Source organism: Heliangelus exortis, chromosome 4 (genome assembly GCF_036169615.1).
Source record: "Heliangelus exortis chromosome 4, bHelExo1.hap1, whole genome shotgun sequence".
Classification (NCBI taxonomy): Eukaryota; Metazoa; Chordata; class Aves; order Apodiformes; family Trochilidae; genus Heliangelus; species Heliangelus exortis.
Window position 1 is genome coordinate 28,097,221 of NC_092425.1, and position 12,575 is coordinate 28,109,795.

Genomic DNA, 12,575 nt, shown 5'->3' on the forward strand with positions numbered 1-12,575 from the left:
TGTTTATTAGTCTGTTAAATGATTGGAACAGTAAATTTCAATTTTCCTCAGGTCAGACCCTTTGTCAGGAGGGAGACCAGAGATGTTCCTCTTGTCCTGATCCCTGTGGAAGTTCTCTCTGTGACATGAGGAACAGCCAGACAAACTGCAGTAAGTAGGTCACATGTTTCATGCAGTCACTGTTTCAGGGTTTTTCAGAGTATAATGAGGATGCAGGGAAGCACACAGTAAGTAATACTTTACTATCTAATAGATATGTGTAATGATTAAGTATTGAAAAGGGCAAAGTTGAAACAAAAGTTTAATCATAACTCTTGATTACAATTGTACAATGTGTTTACAATTGCACTTAGCATTTAGTGACATTCACAGTTTACCTGAAGTAAACATCATGTAAGAGAAAAGCAGAAGGTACTGATTTATTTTCAAAATATAAGAAAACACGGTACTGTGTTTAGTCTGGAGAACTCAGCCCTTTTGTGAAGGAACAGTTTCAGTATTCACACTGGCAAAACTAATGATTCTGAGCCATGTGTATTGTAGAGGATCAGAGTCTTTAACACCCTGCATCTTCATTTCTATGTCATGTGCTGTACCAGGCCATGCAAGCCTCCTGTACCCACTGCCCACGTGCTTCTGAGTAGCTCTCTTTCTCACTTGTGAATTGTACCACTGTCAACAAGGTACTCAAAAGAAATTTATTTGGCTAAGTTTTGAAACTGGGGCAGATCTCTGTTCAGTATCATTCAGAATTAATAGAAACTTGGTGATGTGTTCAGCACATCAGTTTAGCTCACCTCTGCACATGGGCAGGCTTGCCTTCAGGTATACATGAATATGTAGACATATCCTGAAATTGCTTTGTGCTGAGCAGTCCTCTCTGCTAGGTGTGTTTTGGTACTATGGTAGCTTGTTTGGATAATGTTATTCCATTGAGGTTGGTATGGATATGGGAAGGTCAACTAGTCCAAACTCCTGATCAAAGCAGTGCCAATTAAATCATGTGGCTTATGGTCTTGTGCAGCTGAGTTTTGAGATCTCCAAGAACAGAGATTACAGAGTCTTTTTGGCAGACCTGTTGCAGTGTTAGGCCACGCCTATTGGAAAAACCTTTATTTCATGCATGTAACTGGAATTTTCTGCGTTAGAACTTACTTCTTTTGCCTCTCATCCCATCTGTGCTTACTTTCAAGATTCTGTCTCTTTCTGCTTTACAGCTCTTTGTTAACTAGTTGCTAACAGCAGTAAGGTGTCCCCTTCCTCTTCCTTTTTAATTGCTGAACAAACTCTCTTTTCCCAACTTTTGCCTGTAGATCATGTGATCCAGTCCCCTTGACCCTCATTCCAGTATGATGATGTCTTTCATGAATGGGGGAGCCAAAAACCAAGACACAGTTCTCCAGATATGCACCAGTGCTGAAGAGAAGGGAATGACAGCTGCTTGTCTTGTCAGAGACAGCAACTGGATTGATCAGATATGATTTTCCCATGATCAGTCCATGCTAGCTGTTCCCAGACAACTTTTTTTCTTCATGTGTAGATGTGTCTTCCATAAGGAACTGGTCCATAATCTTTCTGGAGACTGAGGATATACTGACTGAACTGTAGCCCCCTGGCTCCTCCTTTCTACCTTTCCTAAAGATCCGTGTGATGTTTGCCTTATTCCGATCATCAGGTGTGAAGTTTGCCATGACTTTTTATAGATGATATGAAGCAGCCTACCAGTGACATTTCTCAGTAGAAACTGAAGCAGAAAAGACATTGAGTCTTTGGTCTTTTCCATGTCTCTGGTCACTAGTAGGCTTGTCTTGGTGAGCAGCAGGTCCATATTTTTCTTATATTTCCTTTTGCTGCCAGCATAGCCCTCCTTCTTGCCCTTTACATGCTCTACATTTCAACTCTAGCTAAGCTTTTGCTTTTCTTATTCTGTTCTTTTATTATCAGGAAATGTCTCTATGTTCCACTTAAATGTCCTATCCCCTCTTCAGTATATTTCTTTTTTGTAAGTGTGAGCTTAGTCATGAGATCCATGTCAGCCAAGGTGACCTTATGCCATGTTTGCTTGACTTGCTCTGCTTTGGAAGGGACTCTTCCTGTGCTCTGAGGAGTCTCTCCTTTCAGACCAACTCACTGTCCTTTGGCAGATATTGCCATGATCAAAATTCACACAAGTACCATGACCTGCAGTCATGGGATGTCTTCCAGCTCTCTGATCATCTACCTCCTCTTTTTCTAAGGTGGTCTGCAGCAGATGGCCCCTATGTATTCAACTGTGTAGGCCTGTTCACTAATACATATCTATAACCAAACTATTCAGGTGAGGAAAAAAAAAGACAGTGTTATATAATTTTATTTATTTTTAAATACTTATAACTTAAACTGTTCAGTGACATATACATAAAGTGTATATGATATATTGTGACAGGATCAGTATTGGAATCCCAGCTGATGGCTGTGTAGCCACCAGTCATGCATAAGGCTGGCAAAAAAGGCACCTTGCTCTACAAGTATTAAAATACATAAATAACCACAATAGTCTCTGGTTCTTGTGAACCCAGGAGTAGTTATCTCTTAATACAAACTACATTTCATGAACAGGAAATACAGTCCTGTAGAAGTCAAGAATCTTGCAAGAAGTGTGACAGCAATTCAGTCATTTTTATGATAAGACCTGAAAGACTTTCTTGGACTCATCTTCCTTGTGGATAAGCTAGTATGAGATTTACTGTGATCCAAAGCAGTTCATCCTGTGGTCCAAAATCTTGTCATGGTCAATGCAGGTTTTTTGTATCCTATTTGCATGTATGGACAATGATTTTGGAAAATGTTTGAGTGGCTCTCCTATGTTATGAGACAGTGAAAAAATGTTCTTTGACATGTGATATTTTAGTTCTAAAACAATGTTCCTATTCCATATCCTGAGAAACCCAAGAGCTTTTTAATGAACGTGTTCCCTCATAATATGGGCAACATTCTGTAATTCTCAACAGGAGGAGCACAGAATCTGAACTACAATTCTGGATCATCTCTTTGCCTCTTGCTTTCTGGTCCAGTGAATATTTATTTGTTTATAAACAATGGAACAGCAAGAGAATTAGGGAGACATTTTTCCTGCATAGCATCTGGAAGTACTATTGTCTTTTTCCATGTTATTTTGCTGTTTATATTTTGACCAGTGCTATTTCATCTTTGGTAAGAGATGAGAATTCCTGCAGAATATTTCAGTTTTGACAAAGCAGTATTTTCTGGCCCAAACAACTATTTGTTGGTTGGAAAATTCCAAAGCATAGGCCACATTTTGCAATATTGAATATGATGGGTGTTCTCCATGTGTGATAATGTGTGATGAGTTTATTCTGGGTTTATAATGTGGAAAGAACATATTTAGGATAACAGAGCAAATATCTGAGTGTAAAGACAGAGCTTTCCAGATGATCTCCAATGTGTTCATTTACTTGAGTTTCATCACATAATACTGATGAACATGTAAATGCACACATCAAGATAGGATTACTGGGGAATAAATCAAAACACAAAACCAAATTGATCTAGTAATCTGGAGCTGAAGTGTGGAAGCACAAGGGAGAGTTTGTCATGAAGAAAAGAAAATGGCAGTAATATGAAGAGATTGTTGAAGTCTTTGAGCCTCATGTATCCTGAATCTGGGACTATGTGGTTTGAGACAACAGAAATAGTACAGTATTGGCAGTGTGCAAGATTTAGCAGAGACAAAAAGCTGTATATTAATGAGCTTCATGATACTCAGATCAGAGTTAAATACTAAAAGAAGTTATAACAGTCCAAGAAAGCCTGCCAGGTTCTGCTCAAGTACTGCTGGATCTTTTTTCAACTTCCTCTCAAAGATTCAGCTATAGGATCACACAGCTGTAAGACAGTGATGGCAAATGTCACTAGCAATGGCTGGTGGAGAATCTTTATCATGTTAAGATATATTTGCTTCTAGAACAGGCAAATGCATGCAATCACTTGATAACAAATGGCTTTTGAATTATAAACTTTTTTATGGAAAATTTTCTCATACTTCAAAATACACTCAGTGCTACATAGGAATCCGAATTTCAGTCAGAATTGAGGTGACATTCTGTTGTTTTCTGTTGTGGTAGAAAATTGAAAAATTAATATTTCTGGCAATCAATTTGAGAAGAAATACAAAAGTTGTGCAATTTTTGAAATCCAAAATGCTCAGTGAGTTCAATATGTATTGCGATGAACTACCAAAAACTTCATGATTTTTGTATCTAGCTATAGTCTGCACGATTGTATGGAGTTGTAACAGTTGCAATTATTTTGCTCTTGGTTGTCATTTTCCTCATTAATAATTACTTCTTGTCTGAAATAAATTATTAGCATGTAGACTGTCTCTCAGTTTTTGTGCAGTGCATAACCCAATTGTCCTCATTTTTCCTTTAGATCTTGGAATTGAAAAAAAAAAAAAAAAAAAAAAATATCCTGCCTTCTGTTTTCTGTACAGAGAAATTGTACAGTCTCTGTCAAGAGATAACTCTATCAAGAGATAAAACCTTGAGAAATCTGACCAAGCTTTGAGCAGAACATTGGACTAGGGACCTCTCAAGATCCTTTCCAACCCGAAGGATCCTATGATCCCAGTCTTCTTCATTTTGACAAATGGCCCTGCTAGCATGAGGTGTGCTGTGGCAGCATAATATACCAGTAGGAAATGTGTTGCTGTACAGTACAGGAGCTCTTGAAAACCATCAGAAACTTAATTTGAAAAGAATAAATCTGTTTTTAAATAAAGGTTTATTGTACCATGTTAAAATTATATTGATACTCAGGAAGTTATTGCATAATTGGTAATTGCATATTGGTAAAGGAATATAAGTCACTGGGTAATTAAGTAGGCAGAGGTCAATGCAACCCATTGGTTGGATTTCTTTACCTGTATGAATAGGCTCATAAGAGTTCTTAAGCTTTGAAACTTGTAGTTTCTTCTTCTTTTTTTTTTTTTTTTTTTTTTCCTTTCCTTTCTGTGAAAGGTCAGTGTGAACCAATTACTCTGGAAATCTGTATGAACTTGCCTTACAACTATACTTATTACCCAAACTACCTGGGCCACAGGACACAGAAGGAAGCCTCCATCAGCTGGGAGTCTTCTCTTTTCCCAGCCTTGGTTCAGACCAACTGCTACAAGTACCTTATGTTTTTTGCCTGTACAATCTTAGTACCAAAATGTGACCCCCATACAAATCAACGGATCCCACCTTGCAGGTAATATGCTGTGTTCCATTTAGTTCTTGACTGATGTTTTTTATCCTATTAGTCTTTCCTAATTTTCTGTTTCCATTTATAATGTCAGAAGTTTTTCTTTGGAATTCCAGAGCAAGAGGTAAAGGTAGGTATTTAAAAAGATCATGAAAGGTAATTTGTAATGTGTGTGATTAATATCTGAAATAGTCAAAACAAGGAGAGGAATAGCAGTTCAATAATTTAAAAAATCTATATATTGAATAGAGCAGGACTATGTCAGTTGGAAGGGACATATGACAATCACCTGTTCCAACTGCTTGATGAATTCAGGGCTGACCAAAAATTAAAGAACATTATTAAGGGCATTGTCCAAGTGCCTCTTAAACACTTGACAGGCTTGGGACATCCACCACCCTTCTAGAAAGTGTGTTCCAGTGTTTGACCACCCTCTCAGTAAAGAAATGCTTCCTGATGTCCAATCTAAACCTTCCCTGGTGCAGCTTTGAATCATTCCCATGTATCCTATCATTGAATACTAGGGAGAAGAGATCTGCACTTCCCTATCCTCTTCCCCTCCTCTGAATTCTGGCATTCAGAAAGCTGAGACTGCAAAGTGGTGTGAGTTGACTTTTTTGGTACTGAGGAGTTATAATAGGAAAGAGGGAATCTGGAACTGTACCATGGTTAATTGATGTCAGTCCATTAGTCCATTCCTTCCAGCTGCTTTACCCAATGGCAAATCGTTTGGCATAGGAAAACATTGACCCTTCTTCATGTAGTCTCCCCAAAAAAGAATGAACAAACAAAAAAATTTGGGAAGATTAATAATGTATTGTTTTCTCAAAAGAGCATAAAATAATAGATCCTCAATGGATCTGGTTGCTCTGTTTCAGTCATTGTATTTGTTGAAGCTTATTGCTGGAAAAAAGTGGTCCATTAGTCAAGAGTTTAAGGGAAAATGAGCGGAATAAAATTCCTTTCACGAAAGAAAGATTAACCAAATTAAATAAAAGGCAAGTTAAAAGTGACCTGAGGAAAACTGAAAAAAAAAAATTAGAAATGGGCATGATCCTACTGTTAAATATTTGTCAGCAGAGAAGAACAAAGGAGAATTTTCTCTGAAATGGCAGTAGAAACTGCAAATGATTATGTTTAGAAAACAGGATCTGAAAAGTGTAATTAAATGGGTGACTGAACCTAGAAACAAGAGAATGCTTGGAGAGACACCGTATAACTGGCAAATATGGTACAAGCTTCTGTTACTCTGTGAACATGCTCAAGCCCAGGCTGATCTGTGCTTTGCTTTTCCCAAAAGTGTGAATTTTATTGAATTCCCTGTGGAGTCCTTTGCTCTTCTGTTTGCAGGTTTAAATTTTTTGTCCCGAAACCGCTTGTTTTCTGAGGTAGCATTGCCAGAAGAGGTAGCATTTCACTGGTACAGAATGTCTTTGATCTTTTTTTCATGGTTTTATGCCATCCTTTACAAGGCAGAAAATGTTTTTTGTAAGTAGTTATGCTTGGCTGTTATGTTATAATGCAGGAAACATACGGTAATTTAAAAATAATGTTTCAATAATAGCAACCTATCTTTTGGTATATGTTTTTTATGTCAATTTGTGATTAACTGATTTTTCCTTGATCTTTGTCTATAACTTTGACTAGGATTATTAACTTCCACTAACTGGGAATTTCAAAGACTGCACTAAGTTACTTTGAGCAATTCCACTTTGTCTCTACAGGACATTATGTGAACAGTCAAAGGAACGTTGTGAGTCTGTGCTTGGGATTGTAGGTCTGCAGTGGCCAGAAGATACTGACTGCACTCAGTTTCCAGATGAGAACTCAGACAACCAAACTTGTCTAATGCCAGATGAAGATGTAGAAGGTAACTCCTACAAATACACGTGACGTTAAATTAAAGATTTAATTAGATTCCCATAGTCACTGATTTATTTGTTCCACATCTCTTTTAACAAATAATATTTAAACTGAGAAAATTATTCCAGACTGAGTTTCAGGGAACTTGGTTCCTACAGTTTGCAGATAAGATGAAATACTCATAACAAATGTATTACAAATAAGGATCGATTACCCTCAATCTGGAAAAGTCAGCATTTGAGATCTGTTGGTAACATCCCACCTGCTTTTTGCTTGTGTTTAAACTTCACATTTTTACCCATTTAGATGATATAATGTCCATATCCATATCAACAGTCTTGATCTTGCTCAGAGGAAGCAATGGATGAAAGCTGGGTAGTTCCTGGTTCTTTCAGTGAAGAACTAGGGTGGGTGTAGTGAAGGAATCATGAAAAATTGGTGAAGCATATATATATTGGTGAAGCAGTTAGTATTCTTTCTTCAGGAAAATCCATGTGCACATACATCAGTGTGAGGATTTTATAAAGACGTAATACCATGGTAATAAAATCCTCTGTTGCTGGATTCAGAAGTGACTGAAAGACAGGGTGATAATCTTACTCAACAATGTATGCAAAAGGAAAAGTAAAATTTTGGCACAGGGTGAGTTAAAGAAAAATAATGTGATTTAATTTTCTCAGGTATCAAATATATTTTAACCTTCATCCTTGGTTTTGAAACATAACATACAATGCTTATATTTTAAATGTGCAGCTGCATACGGGACTTGTGTGTCCCATTTCTAGAGATAAATGCTTTTTGGTTATAAAAATTATAACCTAAAAAAAATTCTCTCTTTAAGTAGTGGGACTCTGCCTAATAAGCTAATTCATCACTTATCAATCTTCTTAGCACCAAAACAGATATTAGCCAAAAAAATCAGTTAAACAGGAGTATGATTCATTATTCTTTTACAGTGTAATTAATTAAGGGGTCTTCTCAGAGTTTAATGGTTCACTTACTGCTAGAATTTGATGTTGATTCAGTGCCACATTTCTACTAACTACAAATGTTGGTTAGAAATTCTTCCTTGGAAATCTGCAATATTATACAAATATTTCTGAAAAGGCACATCTAACAAAAGAAATTAAGATTCTGTGAGCATTTACAATGTTTATGATTACAAAATGTAGGTTATTTTCCAATTGGAGCTGTAATTGACAGAGTTATTACAATGTCCTGGGTTGCTTAGTTTCTCTTCCAGTCAGCATTGAATCTGAGAATAGTGCTGGGCAGCCAAGAGAGCAATTGCATTGTAAATGCAGTTATTTTCATAATGAATTAGTCAGTGTTGGCAGTATAGTTCACGTACCTTCAGTCATTAGAATGGTGTTTTCTGGGGCTCCTAAGTTCACTGATGATATTGTTGGTACAACTGTTCACTGAATCCTAAAATTTGCCCAAGTAACTGCATGGTATTAATTATCTGAAGGATTTTTCAAGAAGGAAAAAAAAAAAAAAGCTTGGAGGTTGTACATCAAATTCAGTGACACAGTGTGATAAAATGGGTGAGTTTTTTAAAGCCATGTAACTAAAGCCTTCTCAAAATCGTACTCTATAAGACTCTGTAAGGCAGAAGTGATCTTAAGGTCAGCTAGTGGAAATTTCTAGGTGCTGCTATTAATTCAAATAGCCACATGATTGACAAAATATATGTCATTTTTTTGTCCTGGGGATATTGTATACTCGTTTCCACACAACCGGTTGGTTAATCTCTACTTCACACACCACTACAACAATGAAAAAAATATCTAGAAAATCCATGCCTACCATCTAAATATTGTATGCCAGCTATTTAGGAAAGCTTTGACATTTGAAAGAGGGTAACACATGAGAGATAGGTCTGGAAAATACTGATCCACCCCATTATGAGCCTTGCCTGATTTAAACCATTTCAGTTTAGTATCATGTGAGTTTCCTATTCCTGTTGTCTATTCTTCCAAAACACAGTGATAATAAGTACCCATGGGATGATTACAATCAGAGCTTATGGAATCTTGTTTCTCCCTGTTCTTTGTCACTGACAGAATGCTCACCCAGTCACTTCAAGTGCCGTTCTGGGAGGTGCGTCCTGGCATCCCGAAGATGTGATGGGCAAGCTGACTGTGAGGATGATAGTGATGAGGACAGCTGTGGTAAATAAGTTCAAAGAGTTGGATCTTTTGAACAGACATTAGTTGAAGCATTAGAAAATTAGTTTTGCTTTTCCCTCGCTTACTTGAACAATTTCTTGAGCAAGTATTCATACAAAGGATAAGCCCTTTTCTGTAAGAAAAATATGTTTTAAAGTTTTTGTTTTGTTTTGTTGGTGTTTTTTAAGATCAGAGACAGTAAAAATACTTTAGCAATCATCCATCTTGATTAATTTGTGATATTTGATTATTTAGAGTCTGCTATCTGTTTTCTGGGATGTTTGCATATTCCTTTAGTAATGAAGATAAAAAATACTGGAGAGGTAATTCTTTTTATATTGCTGGAGGATCTGCAGAGCTAAACCATAGCTCCCTGTCAGTTTAGATATTGAATTAATAAAAATACTTTTAAATTTATACATGGTAGTATTCTTGTTATGAGGTACTAAAAAAAGATCTGTTGCTGAAATAGATTCTGTACTGCCAGGGTCAAGAATCATGTTTTTTCAGACCAGTTAACCTCAGCTGTAGGTACAAGGAGAAAAAAATCACAAAGTTTATTCTCCACATTTTTGAGATTACTTATGGTAGAGATTCTTGTTACTTTTAACTTAAGGGGATGTATTGAGCTTAAGAATAGCTAACAGATATCTTGGTTGTTACTTACACATGTACACGATGGCAGGAGAATTTTGAGAAGAATAAGGGAGTGTAGTATCTCTTTATGTGACTCAGGTATCACTGAGTTCTGCATGTGAATATGGATAAAAGACTGGAAAACATTCCAGCAAGGTAGGGCTAAGGTGCACAACCTCTTTTTTTTAACAGAGAAAGGGTTAAGATGGAAGCACAAGTTATGGGAGCAATACAACTATGGCAATAAAATACTTTTTACTCAGCTGCACAAAAATAAAACAAGATCCAAAACCTGAAAGCAAGGCTTTTTCATGCTTGCCAGATCTATTCTTCCTTTATAAAAGCAAGTTGTTTAATGATTGGAGTAACCAAGCAAGTTTTTTTTTTGCTAAGGTACAATGTATTCTCAATCTCTGAAAGTTTTCAAATCACACATGTGCTCTTTCTTCTTCTGCCATGTTCTGCTCCCTCTAAAAAAAAGAAAGCAAAATAGCAAAAAAGCAAAAAAAAAAAATCATGATCACAGTGACACTTTAGAGTTTGTCATCTCTTCACCTTTGAATCAATTTCCTCAGTTGTCCTCCCTGCCAAATATTCCTTATTGCTATCTGTTGTTAATTCCATAAAACACTGACTGATATGTATCTGCTAGGTTAATTTTATTTTCCTGGGCATTAACATATGAAATATTACTCTAATATGTAACATTCATTATTGAGTGTATCTCTTTCTGTCTGTAGTCTAGACAGAATGTCACTAGCAATCAGCAGAATTCTTATCAGTTTCTATAAATATGAGAGACTGTATCTGCTAGGAAATTACTGCTGTCAGTGGCATTACATTGACCAGGGGTTATGCTCTTACTGAAGGACAGAAAGTCCTTGCAGAACTCCAGAAGTAACTATCTCTGACTCTTTCATATTCCATGTGTGCAAAACAAAATCAGAACTTGATGAACCTTCCATGTGTAAATGGCTAGCTTACGTTTTATTAGATTTATCCTTTGAAATTGGTTTTATATCATTAAGTCATCATTTGAATTAGAAACCTTGTACCTGGCGTGTCTAAAATTACAGGAAACTGGAACAGTCACAAAGAGGAGGAGGCTGGACAAGACTAACTACATGTTTTGGATGCTTAAGCTACTCTGGCAAAAAGTGTCAGGTAGAACAGCTCAAAGGGACTAAGGTGTATTCTGTCTGTTCAGAGTAGAGCTATATCCAACCCCCACTGTCTCCTGTCAGGAATCCCTGTCATGCTTTCACGTGATCTTTGTGAGAGGAAATCTCACCCATGCAATTGCAGTGAAATTTTAGTGCCATTTATACTAAGGTTTGGGGAGAAAATCTGACTGAGATTTCTGAATGTAAGATTTCTGAGTGCATTTTAATAAAGTGTGAGAAAGGTAATTTCTCAAAATTATTATCATGACAGATGTGAAGAGAGTTTGTGGTATTAAATATGCTTGATTGTAATTAATCATATTAATGGACTGACAGTCAATTGACTGACAGTTGAAAAATGCCTCTGGCAGGGAACAGAAGAGGGTCCTAGAAGAGTACTAAAGAAAATGAGGACAAAACATTAGTAAAACCCAGTATTGACCTTCACTGTTTTCTGAAATCTTACTGTCATATTTTAGTACATAGAAAAATGTGGTGGTCTTTTAGTATTAATAATTTAAAAATTATTATATGGGGAGTACATGTGTGAATAACAAACGGTATCTTGCTTCATATTTTGAAGAAAAATGAAGTTTAAGATCATATATGAATGCATGTCTCTTGCCAAAACCTGTTGGAGATAGAGGTAATATAAATACGGACAAGATTCCTACCTCCATTTTCACTTACATTTCATTGTCTTTAAATAAAAAATATATGTCACAAGAATATTTAGAGAAGAAATATAAAAACTAACAAATGATAGATGGCTTCTACCAACACAACAGTATATTTGAATGCTGAATTAAGTACGTAATGATTTTTTATAGTGTCTGGGTAGCTGTCTGTATTGTTCTCAAAGCTAAGTTTTGAGAGTCATGGAACACTTCACAGTGTACAACTATAATGTGTGATGAAAGGGAAAAACAAATATCTATTTAATTAATTGTAAGCGCTGCTAAAAATTTGCAAGGTTCATAAATTTAATTTTTTAAAGCTTTTTATTTTGTTTTTGTATCACTTTCCTAACATGGATGACAATCTTTCAATTAAAGATTTTGCTTGGTTTCAATTAAATTTTCATTAATAGTTATCAAAAATATTGTAACACTAAGGAGACCAGGAAAATGATGATACCCAAGGAATTGCTTTGACCATGTGGAACTAGTCTCACAAGTCCACGGCTATTTATTTCTCTGAGCTTTCATTTATATGGCTTTTTCAAGCTGAACAAAATCAAGCACTCAGCACATCCAGTTTCATTTAAATGTGGCTGGACTCTTCCAGTAATCATATGAGCTAGTAGTGATTCTCTGGTACATATTTGTAAAATACTAAAAAACCCCGAAACTGAAACAAAACAAAACAAAAAAAAACAAATAAAAAAACCACACACACAAAAAAACCACCAAAAAAACCGCACTTTGAAAATTTCCTACAGCTGACTGACAATAATTCACTATCAAAGAACTTTGACAGACTTTTATAAGTACACCTT

General features: G+C 36.1%; 1 protein-coding gene across 2 annotated transcripts in view; it reads left to right on the forward strand.

Annotated features, from left to right (window-relative positions):
- Nucleotides 1-12,575, forward strand: part of CORIN (corin, serine peptidase) — a 116,511-nt gene that overhangs the window by 82,273 nt on the left and 21,663 nt on the right. For both annotated transcript variants that reach the window (XM_071743614.1, XM_071743615.1), the window contains exons 10-13: nucleotides 52-150; nucleotides 5,019-5,250; nucleotides 6,969-7,114; nucleotides 9,174-9,281. In XM_071743614.1, the coding sequence (XP_071599715.1) occupies nucleotides 52-150; nucleotides 5,019-5,250; nucleotides 6,969-7,114; nucleotides 9,174-9,281 (585 nt within the window). The remainder of the gene's footprint in view (nucleotides 1-51; nucleotides 151-5,018; nucleotides 5,251-6,968; nucleotides 7,115-9,173; nucleotides 9,282-12,575) is intronic.